The sequence below is a fragment of the Enhydra lutris genome, unplaced genomic scaffold (genome assembly GCF_002288905.1).
Source record: "Enhydra lutris kenyoni isolate GAN:26980312 unplaced genomic scaffold, ASM228890v2 scaffoldscaffold26, whole genome shotgun sequence".
Taxonomy (NCBI): Eukaryota; Metazoa; Chordata; class Mammalia; order Carnivora; family Mustelidae; genus Enhydra; species Enhydra lutris.
The window spans coordinates 6251060-6278186 of record NW_019154110.1 but is presented as its reverse complement, the minus strand read 5'-3'; the positions used below and the strand labels follow the sequence as shown (position 1 = coordinate 6278186).

Sequence of the window (27127 nt, the reverse complement as noted above, 5' to 3'; positions counted from 1 at the left end):
CAGGCATGGACCCAGCCCAGTCTGTAGGACAACATGGATCCTGAGATCCAGAATGGGATCCTGGAAGTGCCCGGAGGTCAGCTGCGCAGGCTGTAACCTGGAGCCACGTGACCAGTTCCAATGGGGCACCTGCTGTCCAATCTCTGTGAGCGGGAGCCCCAGGAGGTGCTGGCCCAGCTGCTGGCCCCCAAGTGTGGAGAGGGCCACCAAGGGCTGGGAAATGGGTTGGGTCTCTCGGGGCATCCCCGATGTGCCCGCCTAAAGCTGAAACAGCCAGGGGCTGGGGAGAGGCCAACTGGCCCAGCGCCAGAAGGCGCAAAGTGTGGGGGCGGGAGGAGTGGGGCCCTTCTTTTTCAGAAGTAGACCTCTTCCGGCCACTTGGCTTGCACTTCTGGGATTCTTCATTCCCCTCTGGGCGCTCAGCTGGCGGCCCCGGCAATAGGAACATAGTTAAGGGAGACAGCATTCAACCCCTCCTCCCAAGGGGGGCCTTACCGTCCGAAGGCTGTGCTAGAGATCTTCCTGTTAGGGCTACAGAGAAAGAGAGAATATATATATAAAGAGAGGACAGTCATTGAACAGAAGGGGCTCCAGCCCATCGCTTACTATACCTTGCCTGCAAGACCACCGAAGTGCAGTACAGGGCTCTGTCCCACCCCCAGCAGGGAATTCACCCATCAGCTTTGGTCCCAACTAGAAGCACCCCGATCTTCCTGTCACAGAAAAATGCAAGCTCCCCAGGGTCAATCCTCCTCTGACAGTGCTCTCATTGCCCAGACATAGGGGGGCCACCTCGCCTGCGGCTTCCCCTGCTGGGTACCCCCCCACCCCGCCCCACCTAGTCCTGGCCTCCTATCCCTCGGCTGGCTCCTGGGGCCCCACCTGTTGGCCTTCAGGTTTTTCAGTCGGGCTTCCAGGTCATTCAGCAGGTTGATTTTCTTGCAACACTGAGAGCAGTAAACATCCAGCAATTCGCTGTTGTAGGTGTGGCGCATTTTCCTAGGAGTCTGCCCCGCGCTGAATCAGGAGAGAGAAGGAAATCATGCCCTGCTCTCCAGTCTGCAGCCTCAGCCCATCCTCCTGAGCTTGCTTCACCGGATTTCGCTACTGGTGACCCTAGTGTGTGTGCATTTAGGGGCAGAGGAAGTAGAAATACAGCAATAGATCTTCCTTCCCTTAATACTCTGACAAGCCAATGAATGAGAAGCCCATTTCACAGATATGGCAACTGAGAGCTACAGGCAGAGTAAGCAATGACTAGGTATATGTGTCACCGAGAAGGATCCTTCAACCCCAAGGTTCTCCTAGGAAGCAAGACAAAGAAGACCCCCGAGTCTGCAGCCTCCCAGGTGGGTTTATTTTGTTTCCTCCTCAAGATAGGAGGAGGGAGAAGGAACTGTAGATCCCCAACCAGTGTGCAGAGGCAGCACCCCCAAACCCTGGGAGCAGAACCCATGCAGCTTAGGACTCTGCCCTCTGAACACCCCTGGGATGAGGTTGGGTTGGTTCTGCCACTTCTCCTTGTACCCCAAATGCCATTCCAGACCCCAGGGCCACCTGGAAGACACTGAAGATCCCAGGTCCGAGTAGACGTTGGTCCTGGTCTCATCATCGGGGCAGGGGCTGCTGGGGGCACAGTCCACGTCGTCCCCCTCACCATAGTCTTCAAACTGCTCCTCATTGCTGATGAGCGAGGTGGTGGAGTGTGTGGAGAGGTCTGACGTGGTCATGGACGGAGTATGGCCCAGGGACCTGGGTGTCAGAGAAGGCTGGCTGGTAATACAACCCTATTCACAGCCCAAGCTGGAGAAACCCACCAGCCTTCTGGGAGGTCAGTCGGCGCCCCAGAGATCGGAAGCCTGATCAAGTTTTTGCTTTTCAACCTGGTAATACACTTGGGGGACCTCATCCTAAGGGAAACACCTCACCACAGAAACGGTTTCTGCACAAGAGACGTCCAAACCAGAACAGCAGAACACTGCTTACCACCTAATGGGTTCTCTACAGTGAGTCACAATAAATTATCATAACATATACAGTATAAAATGATACACTCTATACTACTAATATTAGCGCATTAAATGAGTAAATTGCCGTTGCAAAATTAGAATATGGATTAGGAAATTAAACTATCAAATTATAGGTTATCTAACTGTTGAAAGTCTATAAATAATACTAGCAATAATATGGAAAAATAAGCATGAATTAAAAGTTCCATGTAAAAACTCAAGCTGGAGAAAGTAAAAGGTATTTACAGAATAAGGAAAAGTAGGGCATGGAACTGTTTCCGTGGTCATGGGGCTGGGGGCTGGGTGGTGGGATGAGAACTAGCTCAGTTATTCCCCTCCATTCTCCCGTTCCAACCTTTTTCAGGTTCTGTTTAATTGACCTGGACTCTAATAAGAAATGAAGTTGTTTTTTTTTTTTTTTTTTTTTTTTTTTTTTTTTTAAAGAAATGAAGTTTTAAAAGAAATAACCGCGAGCTACCAGGGGAGGCGCTCCTCCTGGTCTATGGAGGCGGCTTCTAGTCCAAAGAAGCCTCGCTGCAAAGAACATGGGTCAGAGACCCTAGGGCTCTCGGGGTCACCCCCTCATGGCCTGTGACCGTGTCAGGGGCGGGCTGAGCCCTGTCTGCAGCCTGAGAAGGAACAGATATTCCCTTCAGTTGTTGTGAGGTCGTGTCTGTGTATCATCACTCCTAAGAGATGGTCTCTCCGACCTACTAGGCTTCCACACTCCAAACCAGACAACCAAGTGGGGTCAGAAGCAGTAATGCTCCCACCATGCCCTTGAGCGATCCTGGTCTTTCTCCCAGACATTTTACTAAAACTCTTGGCCGCCCGCCCCCACCGGGCCAGCCGGCTGCCTCCTGGTGACTGGTCCCAAAAAACTAGGTGAATGACCAAGTAGCAAATGGCTAGCCAGATGGTCAACAGGTCTGTGGTCCCTGACCAGTTGTCCTCGGTGGCTGGTCACAGTACCGCTGACAGACTATTCCCAGGACCCAAAATGGACGAACAACTCCAAAGACCCCCGAGAACAGCCTGACTCCCAGACAGGCCCTGCACTGAGAAAATGCATGTGAAATTGTCTTTTTTTTTTTTTTTAAGGTCAAAACTGATGAAGAATTGATGATTTCATATGCTCAACTGATACTGACACCCCCTCCCTGCCCAAGTCTCTGGGCTGGCCTCGACTACCACCTTCCAGTAATTGGAGCTCCAGACAGACTCACTTGTCCTCTGGCAGGAACAGGCCCCCGAGACCTCCGTCCTTCTCCTCAGCGACTGACCCCTCCAGGCTCTGGGTGCTCTCCATGGGGCTGTCCATGTCTGACTCGGGGGGGCCCTCGAGTGGAGCCAGTGTCATAGCCTCCTCCTCGTCCTCGGGAAAGAAGCCGGGGTCCCTGGGGAGGAGCTCGCCATCAGCAAAGGTCAGGCCTGGCACCTCGCTGCCCTGGGAAAGACAGAGAGGGACAGAATGAGTGAGATTGGCTCCCTGGGGCCCAGCACACCTCATCAGACCGCAAGGATGTCAGCAGGGCCAGGAACAGCAGAGGGTGGGGGACAGGGAGGCCCAGACCCCAGGACCTTGAGAACAGGAATGCCTGGCAGGTGATCTGTCTGGGACCTCTCACAGTAGCTGCCAGAAGCCCTGGGGACAACCATCTATGGAGAGGGGGCCGGCTACATTGCTGAGGGCACCTGGACAGCCTCGTCAGGGTCCCCATCACGGTCTGCATAAGCAGCCAAATGCTTTGTGATGGAGTTAAGGGCAGAGCTGTAAAGAATGGCCCTCAAGAGTGACAACCCCGACCTAACAGAGCTGGAACAGCATGGAATCTGCCTGCCATGATTCCAGGTGTGTCAGGTGACCTCTGTGAAGCGCAGTTCTCCCCCGAAATTGGGAAAGACAATGGGATCTCAGAGGATAACGGTGTCACACAGGAGGACCTCAGCGAATGAATCCTGGCCAAAGGACGGGGCTTCAGCCTGGGAGGGGCAGTCTGCTGGGGCCCACCCCAGCCATGCTGGGGAGTAAGAACACTGGGCCCTTCGATTCTGAGCTTGGGGGTGGTCCCCGGTGCCCAGCACGGCCCAGCCCAATGTCAGCACGAGACATACTTGCTGGAACCTCACCTTCCAGGTTAAGCGCTCTGGCTTTATTCAGAGCGCACCTGGTCTGAGAGGCAGCTCTCTACAAACAATTTCTTGGAGCTGCCACCTCCAAGGGGGCCCTGCCTCCCCCTGCTCCCCTCTGAGATGTCAAGCTACTCCCGAGGTTCTCAGGTGTGTTCCCCGGTGATGGCTGGCAGAGCCCTCTGTGACAGGTGCTCCCTGCAGCCCCAGGACTATGAGAGGCGTGACCGAACAGAGCCTGGGCAGGGCCTCCAGGTGCCTGGGATGAGAACAGGATCAGGCACATGTGAGGGAGGTGGTCAGTGACAGGCTTGGCTGGGCCCCCCTAGAAGAGAGGCAGGCAGCCCTCCTGGCGGTCTCTCCTAGCCAAGACTTCCTGGCCTAAGGAGAGATGACAATTAATGAGCTTGGCTCCTGCCTGTGCCCTGACTCGGGCCAAGCATCAGATGGACTAATAAAGTTGGCATCAGGCCGCCAGGGTCCCCTGACTGTGGAGGCCGAGGGGCTGGGTAATTAAAACCACCCCTAGTGTTCACATGGCCCTTTCCACCTCGAGGTCATTCATCCAATCCCACACGGCTCCCAGCCTCATTGGATCTGGGGCCCTAAACAAGGTCCCCTCACCGGCAAGCCTGAAGCTGCGTCCCAGGAGAAACCACCATGTACTAAGCAGTCCCCAAGGTCCAGAGACAGAGCTGAACATTAGCACAGAGTCTGTGGGCTCATGACAACGCTTCAGAACGGGGCTTCTTAACCCCAGTTCACGAACGAGGGTATTCACAAGCTCAGAAGGTAGCCTGCCAGAACTCCAGAGCTCTTCCGGCCAGCAGGCCGAGGGCCCCCTACCTCTCTGGCCACCACCGGCTTGGCTCCACTGCAACCCACACGTCACGCATTTTGCATCTTGGGGTGATAACGAGAAGAGTGCGCATCAGAGGAGTGTGTTGGTAAGTGTGGAGCCTGGCATTCCCGCCCGCGCCACCTGCTTCCCACCGCGGGCCAGGCGGGGGCCAGGCAGCCCAGCGGGGAGAGCGGGGGGGCCCCCAGAGGGGCAGTGCCCAGCTCTGTTCCTTCACCTGCGAGCTCTCTGCCTTCTCAGCCATGGCGGCAGCGGGAGCTTAGCGCTTGCGAGGAAGGCCTGCCTCAGGGCTTCCAGGAGTCCATGGCCACTTCTGGTCTTTACAGCCCCAAGAGTTGGGTCTCCTTTTCCCCATGAGTCGGGGGGACTTGCCTGGGGCCCCATGGGAGTTGGTGGCAGGGCAGGACTGGACTGTGGGGTACCGGTGCCTATACTGCTCTCACCAAAGTTCGGTCGTCAGGGGTCCTGGGGGTCTGCTGCCCAGCACACTCCCCGGAGGCAGGCAGGGCCCTGAATGGGGACCAGCAGCCACGCTCTGCAGGTGTTCGGCCCGGCCTGCCGGTGGCTAATTCATGTTTGTTCCCTTGGACACGTAGATGTAGAGGCCCCGTTTTTTGCCAGGCACTCTGCCCAGAGACACCCAGCTCACGACAGGCAGGTGGGGACCACGGCCCTCTCTCACCGGATGTCCTAGAGCAACATACCCACTCCCAACAGCTGGGCCAAGAGGAAAGAATGGCCTGTCCTCAGCCACAGGCGGGTGGGAGGGGTCAGATGCCCCCACAGGGGTCACTCCCACACAAAAAGACCACCCTCTTCTCAGGCATAATTTTATCCTCTGACTGAGCAGAGTCCACATGTGCCTGGCCCTTCACAGTCGACAAAGCAGGTGGTCTGTCTCCCACACACACAGCCCCAGCTGGCCCTGACTATAGCCCCAGAGGAGATCCAGGATGCGAACAGGATTCGTAGTCTTCATGGGACACCTGGGAAGATGAGGCTCAGAGTGGGCCGGCACTGCCCTAGGACTTCCTGCCACAGAAGCCAGGCTCTTGACATGTGGAGTCCTGGCCCCTCAGCATCCCCTCGCTACACACGCACGCACACACGCACGCATGCACGCACGTGTGCACACACATGTACACATGCATGCAGACTCTCAACCTCCAGCCTTTTCTCTTAAAATCAATTACCTCCCCATATTAACACCTTTTCATTCATCCCACTGTGGTTAGCCCAAGGTGAGTTAAAAATTTTAGGACTCCAAAACCCTTTCTAGTAGTTTCCTCCTAAATTCAAATAATATAAAGACAGCTATAAGAAAAGTAACTAGATACCCTGGTTGGTCGAGACAGTCAGTACTGGTTTGGCATTTGTCCTGGACAAAAGTGGTCCCGTCACCCCTGCTCCTCCCTCGGGAATGTCCTGCGCCTGCTCCCATCCCTTTGGGCCCTCTGGAGAAGGGCCTGGTGTAGCACCGGGCCTGGGAGGGGTGCTGCTGGAAGTGGGCACAGCCTGCTCTGATCCCAAACACCTCAGGAAAGGAGGCAAAGCATGGGTGGTAGCTGGAAGGTGCTAGACAGGCCACTAACTACTCATCAGCTTGGAGACTAGGAAGTACGCCTTCCTCAAGAGGCTAGGTCTGGGGAATTATCAGAAACCAAGGGTTTCTAGAGAGATCGGAGGCCTGCAGCTGGGAAAACAGGCCCTAACCAACTGCTCTGGAAGGGCAGGTCTGCATCTCCAGCGTCCCCCTCCATATCCCCAGCCCGTCTCTGGCTGGGACTGGACGCAGCTGGGCCAGGCTAGAGGTGGGAACCCAGAGGCACATAGGCTGGCCATGGAGGCCCCTCTCCAGGGAGGGCAGTATTTGCCTGCCAGAAGGCTCCAAAGTCACCCCTTCCTCTGTAGGAAGTTGGCATGGGCTGAATTCAACAGCTGGTTAAAAAAAAAATACCCATGGTGGGAGAGGTCATCCCGGCCTCAGAAGGGCCAACAATGCCCTGCCGTCCACACTGCCAGAGGGGGCTACGGCAGGGCCCAGACCTGAGGACTTCATCTGGTCCTCCCCATCCCCCAACCGCCCCAGTGGCAATCCATCTTCAAGTCACGCACACCACTACTCCATTTTCGAGGCAGCTAGGGCATGGACTCCAAGGGACCCCGCTTCCACATTCCCTGTGAGAAGGCGGGCCCTCAAGGAGGTCACCACGGGGACGTCTGCGTCCGAACCCCCAGCAGTCGGCATCACAGGGGGCACATGGCAGGTGAGTGGTGGGTACCTGTGGCCGCAAACTGCGTGGCAGAACGGGGCACTGGGAAGAGCCCAGCTGCAGTAACCCCGAGGCCTCGGTGCCTGCCTGGCTCATTCACTGGCCACTGTGCAACCCTGGGCAAGCTGTTCAGTCTCTGAGCCTCATCTAAAAACAGGGCTGGAAACAGCCAGCTGGCAAGACAGCCACAGAGAACCTACGTAGAGCGCTGCCCCGTACCTCGCGGGTACTGGGAACATGGCAGAGAAGAGAGGGGGGCAGAACGGTGTTGGCAGCGAGCTCTGGAGGTGGACTGACTGGGTTTAAACCCCAGCTCCACCCCTCAGCTCTGCAACCTTAGGTTTACTGAACTGCTCCGTGCCTCAGTTTCCCCATCTGCAGAAGGGAGTTACTGGTCATCAGGAAACGAGTTAGTACACGTGCTAAGCACACAGAGAAGGATCAATAAATCTGAGCTATTATGGTCTTCACTGTGTTGAGAGAAGAAAACCAGGGTGTCTCCAGGCCTGATGGCCTCTATCCAGCCCCCTGGGACCCTATCCCGCTGACCCCCAGTGACACACCAGGTGGATGCTGGCTGGGTTCAAGCTTCTGGAAGCCCGAAGTTTGCAAGTTACAGAGGTGCAGGTGCTTCCTTTCTCCCCACTGGGGCCATCTTCCACTTACTCCGTCTGCACGCTAATCACACAGTTTAGTGTCAGGCTGAGATACAGGCTGGGCAGGGGAGGCCAGGAGGCTCCGAGGCTCCGGCTCATCCATCCCCAGCCCTGGCCGTAGTTCCACTTCCCAGGCGGTAACTCAGAGCCAAAGAGCAGCTCTGCAGGGACAGGACTGGGTAAAAATAGCTCGATTCGGCACATCCCAGCTTTCCTCGCAGCCAGACACCGGCGGGCACACGTGGGACCCCACCGCAGGGAAGGTACCGGGCGGAGAGCAGCGAGGTGGGGGACACAAACCAAGCCTGGTTCAGGGGAGAAGTCAGGGTGCTGTCTGGGTGACGCTAAGCGGGTCGGGGGTGCAGGGGGCTGGGGATGAAATCCCTCATCACAATCCCAGCCAACCCACTGCCTGGGAAGAGTGACAGGCCTGCTCGGGGTCTCTCTAGGTCTTCACCACAGGTAGCTAAAGACTAGGGAGCTAACTTGTGGATGCCAACGCCCCCAGGTCCAGAGAGAGGGAACTGGCTTACCTGGGCTGGGATCCCCTAGCTGCCACCACTCAGCCACAGCAGAGATTAGCAAGCAATCCGGGTTGGCAACAGCAGAGCTCAGCAAGCAATCTGGGTTGTACCTGCCACCTGCTTGTGGCCGCCGACCCCTGCCCTGAAGCCAAGCCTTGCTCTGTGGGTGGGGGTCGGTGCACAGCAGTGGCTGATAAGGTTCTGGCTCAACAAAGTGTGGCTGGGCCGCCAGTCAAAGGGCGAGGGTGGGACTAAAGGGGGAGGTAAGCTTCTATACAGGGAGGCTGGTGTCTAAAGCCTCAACTTTGGAACAGAAGTAACCTTGGTTCAGATATGAGGTCCCGGCTTGTCACCAAAAAGGTCAAGGGCAAAGAGGGGACCACAAGGTCACCAAGCCACTAGAGTTCATTTATCACCTGTCTTGGCCAATCCTGGGGACCGACTGCACGCGGTCAGATGAAGAAAACCCAAGCATCCCATTCTGGTGGGGGAGGCCAACATTCAGAAGATAGGACAGACTGCCCTGTTCCCGTCCCCAGGGTCCAGATCAGAGAGTGGCCCTCCAGTGTGTACTTCCTTCCCTGGCGCCTGGATGGAAGTCCTAAGTCACCCAGTTTTATAGGTGGGAGAACTGAGGCTCTCAGGCAAACATGGTTCGGTCCTGGATCTGGCCCCCACCAGCTGTGGAACCTCAGGCTGATACCGGAGAGAAGAGAAAGAGAAAGTAAGGCTCACGATTCTTGAGAGCTCCCAGGCTATTTGCATAGAGCAAAGGCACTCCAATATGGAGGCCCCACTATGGTACACGCCCCCACAGTGGAAGGGGTGTGGAAGCCCAAAGGGCCTTCTTTTCCACGTTCTTAATCACACTCCTGCACTCTCTCCCCAGTCTCACGCTTCCCCTCTCCCAACAGACGCTGCTAAGGTAGTGTCACAGGAGTGCAAGAGAAAGAGAAGACATGTAGCTCCCAGAAAAACTCAGAAATGAGGGTGTCCGACAGCCCGCCCCTCCCCCCACAGCTAACCTAAGAGCAAGGGTAGGCAAATTTCCTGCACAGTGGCAGAGCAGAGGGACTGTGTCGTAAGGGATCTAATAGGGAGAGTCTATAGCAGACCTGGCAGCGCCCACACAGGCACTGGCCAGAGGGGTCTGGTCTGCCTGCCCCACATGGCCAGCCTGCCCCAAAGGCTGTGGGGTCTGACATAGCTGGCACCAGAGCCTGGGATCACTCAATGTCCATGCAGCCCTGCTAACCAGCTCCCGCATGTCCAAGTTCACCCACCCCCTCACCCACCCAGCCTGTGGCCGATGGGGAAAGCTGGGCTGCCCAAGCTCACAGCCAGGGCATGCTGCTCACTGTAAGTCAGTCAGCCAGCGCTCTGGCTCTGCAGGGCTATCTAGAGACAAGCTGTGGCCATGGGTGGCACTCGAGTCCCAAAGGGGTGAGGGAAGGGCCACCACGGTCTGGTTTTCAAGCTGTTAGGTCCAGACCTCGGACCCCACTGGAAGCGCCCGTCACAGGGGGTCACACGCTCCACTGGGAGACCCTCCAAGCCCCCTTCCCCCACCATGCCGCTTGCATTCCAAGAGCATGTCGAAGCATTTCAAAAGTCCACTCTTCAAAATTAAAAAATGTATTACTAAAGCGCTAATGGAGAAAAAAAAATGGAATAAAAAATGCTTAAGACATCTGAAAGGATACAGAAAAAAAAGAGGAAAAGAAGACCAAAGATCAGAACTCAACCATAGTAGCAATGCAGTAAATGAAAATGGAATAAAACCACATTATTAATAAACAAACACCATCAGACTAGATAAAGACAATAACTACGTGGTGTTTATAAGTGACACAACATAAACACCAGGACACAGGCCAAAAATAAAAGTAAATGGAGGGCGGGGCGCCAGGCTGGCTCAGCGGGTAGAGCATGTGACTCTTGATCTCAGGGCCAGGAGTTCAAGCCCCATGGTGGGTGCAGAGCTTACCTTCAAATAAACGAATGAATAGCGGTGGAGATTTTAATTCATCTCTCTTGGTAACTGATGGGGCAGGCAAACAACAGAATTAGAAGAGAGACAGAAGGTGTGAGCCACGCAAACGAGACCTGGCCCAAATCGCACGCTGTCCCCCACTGTAGAATAAAACCGTTGGGTTGGAGATTGACGAGGAGCTAGACTAGACACTGGCAGGGTACCAAAGAACCACCTGACACCCTCCGAACACCCTCTACCCCCCCAATATTTTGACCGTGGTAAAAACAGGCTACTGTCACTTTAATACAGTGATCGAACCTAGCATCACTAATTGGGAACACTCAGACACTGGCCTCCTGACCGGAGGACAAGATGAAGGACAAGCCTCAATTCTAATCAAGCCTTAAGATCTAACTTCTACTAGGGGTGTCTGGGTGGCTCAATCAGTTAGAGGTCTGCCCTCAGCTCAGGTCATGATCCCAGGGTCCTGGGATCAAGCCCCACATCCTTGGGTTCCCTTAGTGGGGAGTCCGCTTCAGCCTCTACCTCCCCCCTCCACTCGTGCTTGCTCTCTGGCTCTCTAATAAATAAAATATCTCCAAGTGCATTTCTACCAAGTTCTTGGGTGATGCTGATGGTCCCAGGACCACACTGTTAAGAACCACTGTTTTAGATTCATCAAGAGACAGAAAAGCTAAATGTTAACCTTGATTGGGTCCTAGTTCAAACAAATAAGCAAACCACCACCTAGCTAGCAAGTCCTACTGGAGTCGAAATCGAAGCTGGAATATGGACTAGATATTGGGTGATATTAGGGAATTATGCTTGCTAATAGTTATGAAGGAAAAGTACCCTTAGTTTTGATAAGGTCTTGCTTAATTTTCTTTCAAATGGTTTAGGGGGAAAAAAAGTTACATGAGAGATAAAGCCAATATGGCTGCAGCCCTGGAGGGCAGCTGGGGCGTGCAAATCCTTGCTGGAGCGGTCTCCCCCACCAACCAGCGCCATGATGGTCTGTCCTGGTTGCAGGGGCTGGCTTGGGCTCCAAATGAAACACTGTGGGGGGTCCTCTTGTGTGGCTGATGGGAGTCTGGCCACTGCAGGAGCTGGATGGTGGGCTCTGGAACCACCGGGCCTGGGAGGGGGTGCTTCAGGCAAAACCTTGGGGAGTTACACAGGCTTCCTGGCCCCACCTTCAGTGGCTTCCCATAACCAGTTCTTACAGGTCTTTCTTTTTTTTTTTTTTTTTTTTCAGTATATTAGCAGAAAGATACATACATAAAACATGAAAGATAGTTGCCCCAAACTTGCTGAATGGGTTAAGGAAAAGTGGAAAATCTCTGACAAGTTTAGCTCCATTTAAACGGAATATGCAAAAGTGAAGCCTCCCTTAAAGATTGCTACACCCCGGAGACAGAGTCAGCAGAAACAGGGAGCCTGGTGGACCAACACAACCCCAAGGGTCAGAACCCCACGAGATGAATGAGGAGCAGTCTAGGTTCCAAATGGTCAGATCAGGCAGCAAGGGTGGCTCAGGTTCTAGAAGGCGAACCAGGAATCAGAACGTTGGAACCTCATCCGAAGACAGCACTTGGCCAAGAGCCTCCCCAAAGGGCCCATCATCAAGAGTGGGCCTTTGCCTGCAGGCAGAGCTGCCTCCCATCCCCTCCACTCAGGGCTCTTTCCCTAGATGCCGGGCTCTGCTCACACTCCTCTTCCTCCTCCCCTTGGAAGATGGCTTGAAGGAACTTCCTTTTATGGGCTGAACTGTGTCCGGTCACCTGCCAAATTCATATGTTAAAGTCCCAACCCCAGTACCTTAGAGTGTGACTATCTGGGGAGATAGGGTCTTTAAAAAGGCAATCATATTAAAATGAGGGCATCGTGGTGGGCCTTAATTCAATGGCCTAGTATCGTAAAGAGGAGTAGGAGATTAGGACACACACAGACACACACACACACAGACCATGTGAAGATACAGGGAGAAGACAGCCATCCACCAGCCAAGGAGAGGGGCCTCAGAAGAAACCAACCCCGCAGATGCCTCGATCTTGAAGGTTAGCCTCCAGACTTGCGACAGAATTCAGCTCAGTGGCTCAAGGCAGCCAGTGTGTGGTACTTAGCTGTTCGCTGACGCTTTCCTTCCCCCACTCGGAAGCCTGTGTGGTGCCCCTTGGCCCCACCTGGATTTGTCCCCCACCTTCCCACCCTGATAATAAAGGCAAATTCCTTCTAGGTCAATTCAATTTAGCCTCCAAAGAGACCTGCTGGGTCTCCAGAATCAAGGGACCGGGGGTTTGTTCGTTTTCCTCTCTCCTCAAAAGAAATGCGGTCTTCTCTCTCGTGATCATTTGGAGGTACTGTGATTTCTAAAGAGACTCTTTTGCTGAAGCTGAAGCTTGGCGGATCTGTAATTATCAGAAAGATGTTTCCTAAACACCATATATATAAATCTAAGTCAATTATTTCCATTTCTTGTGTTCCCTCAATAGTATATGTATTATGTTTTAATTTTAAAGGAACGTGTACATGGAGTTCAGCCAGAGACATTTAAAATGGCAAAGGCAATTTCTGCTTGCCTAGAACTGTATTTAGTGTAGTTATAATACAAATTTAAAAGTTATCTTACCTAAAAAGTGAATGGTTTACAAGAGGAGAGACCAGCAGTTAGGCCTGGAACTACAGTCTGAGCCGGGGCAGGCCACCTCTGTGGTGAGGAGCTCTCCGTAATTGAGCAAGATATTACCAGTTTATCCATGCCAGACGGTATTTCTGGTTCTTTGAAATTTCTTCCCTCCGCTGTGGTCAGTTTGGAGAGAAGGGCCCTCATCATTCCTGGGACACGTGGGCACCTTGCTCAGCTGGGACACCAGCCCACCCCCACCCCCAGCCAGAACTGGAGCCCACATCCCCCTTCACGGCTGGCTGTCCAGGGTCAGGCAGACACAGCAGCTGCCTCTGGCTAAGTGATCCATTTCCAGGGAAAAACCATGGAGGGGAGGTGGCCCACGGTGAACTTCTGTTCCCAAAGGGACCAAGCCCTTGACAGGGGTGTGACTGTCCTAACAAAGCCCTAGGTCAGAGTGATCAGAGTGCCTCAGGGAACTTACCTCCTGAGCAAAAAGGGATCCAAAGAGGCCATCTAGCCTAACCCCTGCCCTGAAAGAGAGCCAACGGTCTTGATATTCAAGTGAGAACATGGACTCGAGAAGCAAACTGCTGGGGATTAGGAAAACAGAACTCAAATTGCTTCCACATCTGGAAACCAAGCCCAGCAACCAGCCCCAAGAATTCCAGGCACGTCAGCTGATGGAGAAGCTGCAGGTCAAGGGAGGTGTTTCCTGTGAGCCAGGTACCCCCCTCCCCGCAAGTACCTACCCGAATCCACAAGGCCGGTCTACAACAAGAGGCCAGCTGGGGGAAGGGGACACACGGGAGCACCCCCCACATGGCCAGTGTCTGCTCTGTGCTTTACTGAGAGGGTCTCGTTTTCTGCCCCCGAAATCCCTGCACGTAAACACCCTCTCCTCCTTGCAGGTAAGAACCCAGTGTCCAGAGTTCAGTCCACCTTCCCCTGAAGTTATGCTGTGATTCTTCTCCAGAAGAACTGGAGTCACACAAAAGGGTAAGGCCACCTCACCCAGCGTGGGTGGTCACACAAAAAGGTAGAGTCACAAAAAAAAAAAAAAAGTTAGAGTCACGTGAACCCGAGGCAGGAACCCCTGGACATCAATCACCAGATCTAAATGCTCAAAATAAGATTTCCCAAGTATATGCTGGGAAGCGGCGTTCCCACCTGGCCACTGGATCTGTGGCTCCGAAAAACCACAGCCAGGGGTGTCGGACAACCCAAATGTCAAAGGCGAATTCACGGGCTGCAAGTTGAAAGGGGCACACATCAAGGGCTCTCCTGGCTCTTTGAACAGGCGGCTATTTTAGGCTACAAATTATAGCTTTTAAAGATGTGGCTGTTTGAAGTGAGGGCTTAATTACTCACAGTCAAGAGTTTGTGGGGCTTGCTTTGGGGGCTCCATGTTTTACCATGATGCTAAGGAAGGGGCAGAAAGGAGCCTGGGATGGGCCGACAGTGGCCCAGGCCAGCTCCGCCGGACAGGCAGAGCAGTGTTCCTTCAAGGGGCACCCTCCCACGAGGGGATGTGAACTTCCCAGGGAGAGGCCACCATCTGCCTCAAGGAGAGTACACCCGAGCAGGGCTGACCCACCGTCTAGAGCTGGGGCCAGTACCTACCTCATCCCCTTCTTTTTTTTTTTTTTTTTTAATTGTATTTATTTATTTGACAGAGAGACACAGCAAGAGAGGGAACACAAGCAGGGGGAGTGAGAGAGGGAGAAGCAGGCTTCCCACCAAGCCGGGAGCCTGATGCGGGGCTCGATCCCAGAATCCTGGGATCATGACCTGAGCCGAAGGCAGACGCTTAACGACTGAGCCACCCAGGTGCCCCACCTCATCCCCTTCTTTGCATAGGAGCCCTCAGGCTGGGAAGGCTAAGCAGAGTGCTCCAGTGTTTACCCAGAGCTAACAGCCAGAGCTTCCAGGGCAGACAGACTGGGATCAGGCAGGCCACGGACCCGGGAACTCCTCTGCCACCACTCTCCAGCCCCCCTGCCTCTACTGTTATAACCTTTAGGCATCTCCCATCATCCCAGAGTCCCAGCAGTGCTCCCAGCAGGCTCCGGTCAGGTGCTCCCTCCTATCCTTCTGCCTCTGCCAGGTCCAGTGCCTTGGGCGGGTGTCCCCAGGGCTGCTGTTGCACAGCCAGACTCATCAGAGTGTTGCTGGCCAGAGCGCAGCTTGGGGGCCACAAGCCAGGGAGGCAAAGCCAGCTCCGGTCCCTTCCCAGGCTGTCCCGCGGTAAGAACAGGTGAGAGCTCTGGGTCTGAACACAAGCCACAGCTTGGGGCTCAGAGGGCAGGAGGTGCCCAGGGGGAGTACAAGGCTACAGAATGTCCAAGAAGGTCCCTGTCAAAGACCCCATGAGCTTGCCAATGGCCACAAAACCAGGCCCCTGTCTCAGCCCAGCACACATAGCCCCGTCCAGCTGGTCTCAGCCTCCGGACATGATCCTGCCACCCCCTCCCCTTGTACCCCAAGCTCTTGTCGGACATGATCACCACCCTCACGCTCTGGCTCCTTATGCCTGAAACACAGTTCCTCCCTACGCCACAAAGGCCTGTTCCTAAACAAGCCCCAGTGAGAACGTCACTATATCCAAGGGACTAATTCTTCCCCTCCATGCGGAGAGCCCTATAGCCACATCTAGGCACAAGTCCCATGAGCCCCTTCTCTGCTCCCATGACTCTCTCCCTAGGACTGGGTGAGGTGGGTGAGGTGGCCTTACCCTCACCTCCTCAGCCCGTGTACACCACTTTAAGGAGAGAGAGATTATCTGGGGTGGGCGGGTGAGGGGAGTGATTTTCCCATCCCAGCATTGGCACAACTGACCCACCCATTCCCCTGTTCCTAGTAAGGAGCCGTGTGGTATGCATGCTTGCTTCCTGCCAGGGGGGTCCCCAAAGGGGCCACCAGACCCGCTGACACAGGTGTTCTGTAAGCCAAGTTGTGCCCCAACCTCAGCCTTGTATCTCTCAGGGCTGGGGAACTCATCATAGCCTCTGCCACACACCAAGGATGGGGGTCGACGCTTCTGCCAGAGTCCAGACAGCACCTAGAGGGGGCTGGGAACCCAGGCACCACACACAAAATTGAGGGAGCTGGGCTACTGGCTTTCACCAGGATCTCAAGTCGGGGAGAAACAGAGGGTCCTTCTGACGAGAATGAGGTCCCCCTCCAGCCAGCAGCTCTCGCTGAGGCTCTGCTTGGGGTGGCCCACGGTTAGCTGGATGTCCCCACGTGCTGTGGTCCAGCACCTCACCGCACTCTTAGCAAGCAGCCTACCTGATCAACCTCACTCCCCAAAGGTGTGGAGGTCCTGACCGCTCACCCCATTCCGTCCCCGAAGCTTGCTTGCTGCCTGACACATCCTGCTCGCCCAGGTCCCTGTGCCTGCACCCCTGCAGCTCCCTGCCCTGAGCTCCTCCATCTGTCTCCCAGAGCCCCTAAAGAAACATCGAGTGGTCTTAACTGTTTGAGGAGGACCAGGAAAGAATACACCTATTAAGCGTCTAGCACGTACCAGGTACTTTTGTGCATCAACCACCATGCAGACGGGAAAACCCAGGCTCAGAGAGGCTAAGTAATCTGCAAAAGGTCACAGAGCCAGCAGGGCTGGGATGCGAACAGGTCTGACTTTAATGCAGCAAAAAGGGTACAGAAAAGACAGACTACTCTCGGTGACGGCAGTGTCCGGTATGCAGCACTGGAACAGCCTCTTGGGTCGGGCCACGCGGGCACTGGAGGCAGCAAGGTGGGCGGCACCAGAACGTGGGCTTGAGCTGAAGGCTGCCGGGAACACAGCACATCACGCCATGGACCACGGCCGGCAGAGGCTTCTGGGGCCTGTGCCACCTGGCCATGAGGCAGGGCTCCCCGCCCTTCCCCTCCATGGGGAGCTTCAGAGAGGCTGCATGTGGGGAGCTTTTACAGAAAGGAAGAAGAGAGACTGGAAGGAGAATTGCTAAAAGGAAACACATGTGAAAATGAAAACTCAGGCAAAGTGGGAGGAGGAGGGAAAGGAAGGAAGGAAAAGATGATGTTCAAGGATTAGAAACCGAGTCAAGAAGCCCCAATAAATAATACCCCCTCTCCCTCTGCTACCTTGCGAAGGCCGGTAACCTGCTCTCTGCCCTCACTTTCCCTCCTAGTCCAGTTGGAATGGGGCAGTGAGACCTGAGATGAGACCCAGTAGACAGGAAAAGACGCCTTGTGCACAATCACGACAACTATGGAGCCAGGACCGGCATCTGACAGAGGAAGAACATGAGGCTCAGAGAGGTTGCTCCCCTTGCCCAAGATCACACAGCTTGTGTGCGGGCAAGATGGGAATCGGAGCCCAGGTCAGCCTGGAGTCCAACCTTGTTCCCCTGAACCACATCGTAGTGAGTGTCCCCTCACATAACCCTCCCACCACTACAAGGTAGCTCTACTCCCTTCCTTGAAGAAACTGGGCAGGTTATGTAAGCTCTCCAGAGGTCACCTAGTTTCTGTGTTTCATTAAATCCGAGACGCCTTGGATTTTAAGGTGCACTGTTATTCCAAGTACACCGAGAAATGAAAGCACACCAGCAAATGTACCACACATACAACTGGAGATGCTAAAACGTTGGGGGGAAAAGTGTCTTAGCGTCTGTAAAATACAGCGTAAGTGGGGAATGGGGACTCAGGCACAGTTCCTCAGACTGTGTGTGGGACTTGGGGGGCAGAGGACAACTCCTCACATGCACGTGACCACACACATGCACGCCTGGCTGCCGCAAGGTCCTTCTTTGCTAATAACCGACGCAATCTTGTAGATAATCACACAAAAATGTGCTGGCCAGACCTGCCTGTCAACAAGAGCCCTCGTTTCACCAGGAGTCTTCCGATTCAAGGTTACTTCATATTAGCAGCAGAGCCCGGCCCGACCCCCACCCACCTGCCAGCCTGGCCCTGCCCGTCGGCTTCGCCATTCCCCCAGTTCCCCATGGAGCTGCAGACCTCAGAGCAGCCAAGCTCGTTGAACAGGTAGGCTGGCTCCTTGGAACAGGGCCAAGGGCAGTCACACAACACGGTGGGGAGGCTGACAGTCTGCATCGTTCTGTCCTGCTCCTCTCCCGATCTCGGCGACCCTGCGGGCCACCAGAGTTGCAACGCTTTAGTAAGACGCTGGGGGCCGGCGAAGGGAGGGTGAGCAGAGGCGTGGCCTCTTCCCCTTGGCGGGGTGGGCAGGAAGGACCAGGTGCACAGCCCCACACCAAGCCCCAGGGAGCTACCTGGCACCTCGGGACGTGCTTGGCGTCCCATGCCCAGACTGCCATGCCGGGCACTGGTCACTGCGCTCCAGCCCCAGAGCCCACATCCACAAGAGGCCGGGTAGGTTTACTGAAACAGCACAGAAGCTGAGAAAGGGGAGTTTCGCTCCTCCTGTAAAGCCCCCCAGGTAGTGGAGCTTCTCCTCCACCACTTTCCTGCCTCTGCTTGGACATCCTCCTGGCGAGAAATTCGGTTAGGCGCTAAGGTTATCAGTCGCGAGGATCAAACCACTAGAAGCTTACAGGAACTAAAAATAACAACTCCCTCATACGCCAGGCAGGGTTTGAAGTGCTGTTCATACATTCACACAGTGATTCACAGACCCGCCTTCCAAGGGAGGGACTAGCATCGTCCTCCTTTTACCTAGGAAGGCTGTGAGGCACGGAAAGGGTAAACAGTCTGCGACTGCACAAGCAGCCGCTGGCCTGGCCGAGGCAGGACTCGAACGTAGGCCGCTGGACTCCAGAGCCCAGCCCCCGGGGCGCCACACCACCCTGCCTCTCTGGCTGTCTAAGCACCCACCAGGCACCAACCGAGCCCCGGTCAGAACCCATCTGTGCTTGTCAGGTCACAGGGGCTCATTTTACCTTCACCATCAGCCCGCGGAAGCCCGGGAAGGGGAGGCGGCTTGCCGGACGCCCCACAGCAAGCAGGCCGCAGAGCCGGGGACTAGACACGTGTACTCTTGGGCTCGAAAACATTTTTTTTTTTTTTTTTACTTGAAGAAAACAGGCATTGAGTGGCTGAGCACCCAATTGGGTGAAAGGGAGGCACTCGTGTTTTGAGGTGGATTGTTTCTCCCAGGAAAACCAGTGGGCGGGAAGGAGACAGGTGCTGTTCCTGTCTCTCCTATCTGAAAAGGGGTCTGAAGGCGGGAGCCAAGAGCAGACCCTGCCCCCCCCTTTCCCCAAGTCCGCTGCAGACCACACTGGTTCCTGCAGCACAAGTTCCCTCTTCAGGCCACGAGGCTTGCTTGCAGAGTGCAGAGGACGGTGGGGGTGACAGCAGAGGACTCAAGACAGCGAATGTTCCCACCCACTCTCCCACACTGGGGTTCTGTTCGGGCCTTCCTCTTTCTGGTCCCTTAAGAGAGAAAGGCTCCCAGAAGCAGGGCCACAGCTATTAGTAATAACTGCCACAGAGCTCTGTTTTCATTTGAATCATGTTTACATTGCTGGGAAAAAACCCACTTGTCTGGGAAGATGAAACAGGTTGAATCAATTACGAATATGGCCAACAGTCGGAAAACTTCCCATTTCTTGAAGGAAGTTGAGGAGTGGGGTTGGAACCGTTGGGTGTTACTAGTCCCAGCCTGCCAGATGGGCCAGGGGTCACGCATACCCCACAGCTCTAGACCTCCACACACACCTCCAAGGATGAACACATTTCTGATTGCACTCTTTCTCCCTGTGTACGCACACACTCTTTCTCTCTCTGGGGGCCTAGGCTAGACAGAGATTAGACCCAAAGCTGCTGCCCAGGTGGGGGAACGCCTTTGCTAGGTTTCTCAGGAGAGCAGGGCCCAGAATTGTGCTGCCCATGGACGCAAAAGGAAGGCTTGAACACCTTAAGGCTCAGGGAGGCCAGGAGCCCAAGAAGGAGAGGATGGGGGGCTGGCCTTGCACCCCTGCTAGCAGAGACCTGTGGGAACAGCGGCGCCCTGAAGGTTCTGCTGGTACTGATCTGTGTGGTGGAAATAACATCTGGCCAGAATGGTCTCTACCTGCACGGGGACAGGCTTCTCTGACCTGACCCAGGCCAACAGCCGGAAAGTCCACAGCAGCAACAGCCACATGCAGACACTTCTCCTCAAAAAATGCCTCAATGCGGGGCACCTGGATGGCTCAATCATTAAGCGTCTGCCTTCTGCTCAGGTCGTGATCCCCGGGTCCTGGGATCCAGCCCTGCATCGGGCTCCCTGCTCAGCAGGGAGCCTGCTTCTCCCTCTGCCTGCTCCCCTTGCTTATGCTCTCTCTGTAGCAAATAAGTAACAATAAATAAAAACAAATAAAATCTTTAAAAAGAAAAGAAATGCCTCAGTGCCCAGACCCCTCAACAGCGAGGGTTTGCAGAGGACAGAGCAAGGAAAAGCGCTTTGTGCCAGTGGAGGTCTAGTCTCCGCTGTGTGCTGTTCATCCCCTGTTCTCCGGGAGTCTGGGCGCTCGCATGGCAGCATGCGAGGTCCCCAATCTCTGTGAGCCTGTGCCCCTTGCCCCGACCTGGTTCCTTCTCCAATCGCAGCTTGGCCTTGTCAGCCGTGGCCCCCTCTGAGGGCCCTTGCCCTTGCAGTGACTCTCCCTGGACCTGAACCTCTTTTGTCAGGACACTGCCTTCTCAGCGAGGACTTCCCTGCCCACTCTGTTTAAGTCCACAAGGCCCGTTGGCCTGTTTGCCGTCCGGCCACCCCGTGCGCTGCACCTGTTCCCTGCCTGCCGGCCATCACATGAGCTCCACGGACACAGGCACTGCTGCTGCCCTGTGCTGCCATACCTCAAGCACCCAGCATGGGGTCTGGCACAGACGAGACGCTCCAGTGTCTGCGGAGGAGCTGCCTGTGCTGGGTGATGTGTTGGGTGAGGGCGGGGCCAACAGAAATGGGGAGATGCTTTGGAATGCCATCCGACAGAGGGGCTGGCCCTACCACATCCAGGACAGGTGGTCCCACAATGTCTAGTAAGACACACGGTGGGTCTGCCAAGTCAACGCGGCTGTCTCATCATACCCAGCCGGTCACCAGGCAGGATTACCCATTAATGGAGCTGGGAGACCAGCAGGGGGAAGACCCAAGGGGTCCACGTCCTTGGAAAGGCCAGTGATTTGATACCATCAACACCCCCTTCCTGAGTCAAGAGCCAACGGAGCAGACCCAGAGGAAAACAGAGCCCATGCCCAGGGGTTCTACCTGGCCGTCAAAGCCAAGGCACTGTGCCCCAAATGCCAACCCCAGGCAGCGGGCAGACCAGATAAAGAGGCTTCCCTTTCAAAATGCACTGAGCCCTGTGCCAGAAGACAGAGAGCAGAGCCAGAGAGTGGGTACCCTGTGCCCAGGCTGTCCCTCCCCCAGACAAGGTCCTGAGAGGTCTGCCTTCCAGGGATCACTCTCCTGGTACTTTACCGGGAGTCTTCCTCATCCCCTCCACCTCCTCCATACCCACAGCTAAAATATATAAACTGAAGCAAAACTGTAAGCAAGATCAGTTGTGAAACATCCCTTGGCATAAAAGGTCAGCCCAGAAGACGGACTGCCAGCCCTAGGGAAAGAAGTTTCTAGCCACCTAGAGGGGGAGGGAGGGAATGCGGGAAGGGGAGAGCCAGGAGGTCTCCAGGAGGGCTCCAGAGAAAGCCCTAGATGTGGGGGCAGCTAGTCCCACCCATAGGGAAGGGGGCTAGCAGGCCACAAAGGGGCCAGTTTGCTGAGGGAGGGAGGAGCAGAGTGCTCGGAAGAGAGGGAAGGATGGGTGTGTGGGGGCCAGCGGAATATCCACTAGGATATTCTCCCACTGCAGCCCAGAGCCTCCTCAAGGCAAGCTGCTGGGCAGATTTCTTTTCTTCCCTTACTTGCTGAGAGGTCCTTTTTAAGGTAGCCTCTCCCGCTGGTCTTCCTTGGGGCAAAGGTCACACCTCCTGTGGCTCACCTGGCTTGGCTAGTCTGGTCCCTCCCTAGCACAGTCTTATCTCTCTGCTAGCCTTAGTCATGCACCCCACCCCCTCCACCAAAGCCTGGGGTCCCCCCAGTAAAAAGGCTGTTCCCCAGAAGGCATCCCCCAAGCCGTGATGCCTGCTACAAGTCCCAGGTTCTTCCCTGGCTTCCCCCATTCCTCCAGGCCACCCCCGCCCCCAGTGAAGTCACAGGGATCTTGGAGACAACCTAGATCACTGTGCCTGAGGGCTCAGGGCAGTGGACAGGGAATTTGGCCCAGGTTTTCAGTCTCCCTACAGCCTGCAAATGCCTTACCAGCAGGAAAGTGTCCCTGTATGCCAGCACCTGGTCACAGAAGAAGGATTTCATGAATGCGAGCTCAGCAGGGTCTGGTTTGGGCCAGTCTATCTGGGCAAGCTGGTGCCTGGCTTAAGGCAAGACCCCAGTCAGTGGCAGTGACCCAAGGATTCCACCAAGGCTGAGCTGACTGGTTGCAAACAGAAAGACAGAGATCCCTACAGCATAGGTCTGATATACACATAATTGGTCACCTTCTCCCCTTTGAGATTCCCTTTTCCCTAACTTGGCTGCCACATATCTCCAGGGGAAGGAACTGGGGATACCCCACCCCTTTCCCTGGAACCCAGACAATTAGCACCTGCCTCCACCAAGGGAAGAGAGGGGTTTGGGGGACCATCAGAAACCAACCCCGGGGGGTTTTGCCAAGGCAAAAAGTGTAGGCTGAGCGCAGGAATCTGGCCCGCTCACAATCCTTTGAGGAGGCGGCCTGTAAATAATAAAACAAGGAACACAGGCTTGTCTCTCAGGGCGAGTGACGTGTCACCTACCAGCCATCTGTGGGAGAGCAGGGCTGGGGAGAAAGATAAATGGAGAGAGAGGTACACTGGAGGGTGTGAACGGGGGAGAAGGAACACCAGCGAAGTCCAGACCAGGTTCCCATAGCACAGTCGCAATTGGTTCTCCAGAGGCTGCTCCCCCAAGACCTCAGAGACGCTAGTCGCCCACAGAGAAGCGGCTGTGACAACAGCAACTACTACCGGCAGGCTCTCGGGGGCCGGAGAGCAAAGAGCTGGGACTCCGCATATACCTCTGGCCTCGGGGACGTCTTGGCTGGAAAGGGCTAGGGCTCTGTCCCCAAGCCCGGAACTAGGCTGGCTCTCCTCCTTGTCCAGCAGAGCCCCTCGGAGAAGCGAGGGAACCCGGGAACAGGCTCGGTGCAGCCGCCAAGAGATACGAAAAAACTTCGCCCAGGCACAGCTCCCCCGGGGACTCGGCGGACCCAAGGGCAGGGAGCTGGGACAACACCGGTACCGGTGGGGCAGGCGCGCTGGGAACGGAGGTGGGACTCGGAGGCCGGGGGTTCCGAGGAAGGCGTCCTGGCAAACCAGCCCCCTGCCCAGTCCACTAGATCTCTCCAAAAACACTTTTCGGAAACTGCGCCGGAGAAGCGGCCCCTTCTCCCCGCGCCCCGGGGCTAGCCCTGCTCACCCCCCGCACCTGGGAGCCGGCACAGGGCCCGGAAAGGGCAGCGGGGACAGAGGTTTCTCTTCTGAGGCCCCGCGCGCGAGGACGCAGGTAACCCGACCTCCCCGGCCAGGGCCGAGAGGGCGGACACTCCCGGGGCGGTAGCGGGCGCCCGAGCTGCGGGCAAAGTTCCGCGCTTCGGTAACTTCCCCGGCCCCGGGGCCGTGGGCCCGGCCAGGTGCGCGTCGCCGGAGCCCCGTGAGCACCAGCTCCTCGGCCGCTGCTTACCTGGCCCCCGGGGGCGGGCGAGGTGCGCATCCCCCGTCTGGCTGCGAGTCGGTGCGCTGCGGAGGGGCGAGGAGCGAGCGGGAGCGGGCTGGCCGGGCGGGCAGGGAAGCAGCGGGCAACGCGGGGAGCGCAGAGAAGAGCCCCGCCGCGCCGCGGCGGGTAGCTCACTTTCGGCAACAGTTGAAGGCGCCGGCCCCGCCCCCACCCGCGCCCGTTGCCGGGAGACCCGCGTGGGCCGAAGGGCTCTTTGTATCAAAGCTGCCGTGACATCACGAGGAGCCCGGGCTCAGGGATCGAAGGGGGCGGGGCTCGCGCCGGGGGCGGGGCCGGAGGAGGAAACCGGGTCTGGGAACCCGAGCCTTGGGGGGCGGGGCCCAGGTAACCCCGCCCCCAAGGTAGGGGCAGGTGGCTGGGGCGGCGCGGACCAATGGCGTCGCAGCCCTGAGGCAGGCCCGGAGGGGCTCCTTGGGAGGTGGGGCTCGCCTGGGCCCGCCCGAGCCCGCACCTCGAGGTTAAGGTCGCCGGGTTCGCACTGCCCTGGCCCTCAGATTCCAGGAGACCGAGTCTGTGAGCTCGCAAGCATGCCCGGCGGGCTCTGTCGCTGTCGCTGCCGGGTCCCGACTACGCTCACTGTTGCGGTCACTGTACGGCGAGACTCCGACCAGCGCTTCCGCGCTCACATTTGCGGACCGAAGGAAGACCTGCCAAACCCCCAGCCCCCTCGCCTACCACCGCCACCAGTCTGAGTCTTCGTCCTTTCGTCGTAAAGTCAGGAGTTGTATTTAGAAGCAGCCCAGGAATACAAAGAACCAAGGGGCAATAAGAACTAAAAACAAGGGGCGCCTGGGTGGCTCCGTTGTTGGTTGGGAGACTGCCTTCCGCTCGGGTCGTGATCCTGAAGTTCCGGGATGGTGTCCCGCATCCATGGGAGTCTGTTTCTCCCGACTCTGACCTTCTCCCCTCTCATGCTCTCTCTCACTCTCTCTCTCAAATAAATAAAATCTTAAAAAAAAAAAAAAACTAAAAATATAAAAAAGTACTTTGTGTTGAATCCTAGTAAACATAATTTAAGTAAAAAATGTGCCTCCTTCCCCACCCCCCATAACTCTTCACTATGCTCTGGATTAAAGAAGGCAAAAATATAAAGCAGCAAATAATACAGATGTTTCCCTTTGAGTCGGTGTTCCATTGCCCAACTGGGGGTAAGTGTTAGGGGATTTATCTTCCTAATTGTCTCAGGCCAAGATGAAGGCCCCTTTGCCTTCCCTGCGTCCTCACTGACCAACAGGGTGGCGCATGGACATGGCAGGGCCTGTCGGCATCTGGGTGCTTTGGTTCAATTCCACCACCACCACCACCAACATACACACACACACACACACACACACACACACACACAGAGCTTTTCAGCTTTTCTGCCTCCTTCTCTCTGGCTCTTTGCTCTCAACTTCCTTTTCCCCCATATCTCTCCTGCAAATAAGTTGCCAGCTGCCTCTCTGTTTACCAGGAGCCCTACTCTGAGGCAAAGCATCCCACTGAGGCTCTGAGCCCTACAGGGAACTCTCCAAAAAGGACAGCATTGGCTAGAGGAAGGCCTCCTGGTAGAGGCTTTGTGCCAGAGGAGGCGGAGACCCTACCACCACTGACCCTCTCCTCCCTGCTGATGGCCTTGCAGGTCAGAGATCCCTGTGCCGGCACCATGGACTATTTCTCACCCTTGCTGGGTCCACTTCCGCAGTCCCTAACACGCAAAAGTGCTGTGTTGTATCATAAGGAACACTGGCTTTGGGATCACATAGACTTGGGTTTCAATCCTATTTGCCAGCTATGAGGCCTAGGACAAGTTATGTAACCCTTCTGAGACTCAGTGTCCTTATCTGTAAAATGGGGCCGGGTCAACCTACCTCATGAATTGTTGTGTGCCAGGCTGGAGGGTACACTTAACTTTAGTCACTCACCACAGGTGTGGTGCATGAATGAGCCCATGCGCCCTGGGCCTCCTCTGCCTTTCCAGCTCCACCCTGAGACCTCTGCTCAGCGGCTTCCTGTGAGGTTTCAGGGTGTAGCTGCATCCAGGGTGTTCTGTCTCAGTCTCCCCTCTTCCCTTCTGAGTCTCATGGTGCCCCTAAGGGCTGTGGAGAACCAGAAAGCAGGTCACGTGAGAGGACCACCCAGAACTGGGGGAGGGAAGCAGAAACCTCAGGTGATCGGCGCTGTTCTAGATCCTAGCTTTCTTAGGGCAAAAGTCAGTGAAGAAGAGCAGAATGTGTCAAGCACCCTCCACCCCGCCCTCATTAGGGGTAGTCAGATCGCCATTTTCTTTTTTTTTTTTTTAAGATTTTATTTATTTGACAGAGATCACAAGTAGGCAGAGAGGCAGGCAGAGAGAGAGAGGGAAGCAGGCTCCCTGATGAGCAGAGAGCCTGATGTGGGGCTCGATCCCAGGACCCCGGGATCATGACCTGAGCCGAAGGCAGAGGCTTTAACCCACTAAGCCACCCAGGTGCCCCCAGATCGCCATTTTCGAGGGCTCTGTGGAGAGAGTGGTTTCTAGCGTCCCTCTTTATTCTTCCCAAAAGTGTGGTGGAGGGAGTGGCATCTCCAGGTTTCTGTCCTGAAAAGCAGTGTGCCTGAGAGGAGGGTCACAAGATGCTGGCACTGAGCACTTCTGAGTCTGAAGCCTGCCTCATTCTACAGTTTACCACAGCCAAGTCATTCGCTGTTTCTGAACATGGGCTGTCACCTCTATAGAATGGAAACCAGACCTTTCCTCTTCCAGTTGGGAGGTTTGAATGAAATGATAAAATAAGTGTCTAGTTCAATGCTTCCTGTGCTACAGGCACTCAATAAATAGTAGCTTCTCATGACCAGAGCATAAATGAGCCCTGGTCTGATTCAGTGATTCAGGATATGAGCTCCAGGGCTGGAGCCAAGGGTTCTATCTTGGCTTTACCACCTTGTAAAAGGTCATCTGGATGAGCCAAGGCAAGTTTAATTTCTGGTGTCTCCATCTCCTCACCTGCAAATTGGAGATAATAATAGTATGTATTTCAGGATTATTGTGAGGATCAAAATAGGACCCATGCATATAGTACTCAGAACAGGCCTGGCACATAGCAGGTGCTCAATAAACAACAGCCATTTCCAATGACCATGTGATAAGAGGCTGGGGAGAACGGAGGTGAGGATTAGAACCTGAAACAGCTTGCAGGATGATTTAGAACCCTGACATTTTAGAGGGTTGGGGAGGGACAGAAGGAAAGGGAGAGAGAGAATCCCAAGCAGGCTGCATGCCCAGTGCGGAGCCTGACGCGGGACTTGATCTCACGACCCTGAGATCATGACCTGAGCCAAAATC

General features: G+C 55.5%; 1 protein-coding gene across 2 annotated transcripts in view; it reads right to left on the bottom strand.

The window, feature by feature from the left end:
- The window catches only part of LOC111151534 (RAB11 family interacting protein 4), a 111246-nt gene that overhangs the window by 8450 nt on the left and 75669 nt on the right, over positions 1-27127 (bottom strand). The window contains exons 4-7 of one of the 2 annotated variants that reach the window (XM_022509591.1): positions 3236-3456; positions 1558-1752; positions 883-1017; positions 496-531 (exon numbers count right to left, since the gene is read on the bottom strand). In XM_022509591.1, coding sequence (XP_022365299.1) covers positions 496-531; positions 883-1017; positions 1558-1752; positions 3236-3456 — 587 coding nt within the window. Of the gene's footprint in view, positions 1-495; positions 532-882; positions 1018-1557; positions 1753-3235; positions 3457-27127 lie in introns of those variants that run through there. The other variant, XM_022509592.1, reaches the window with a different exon arrangement.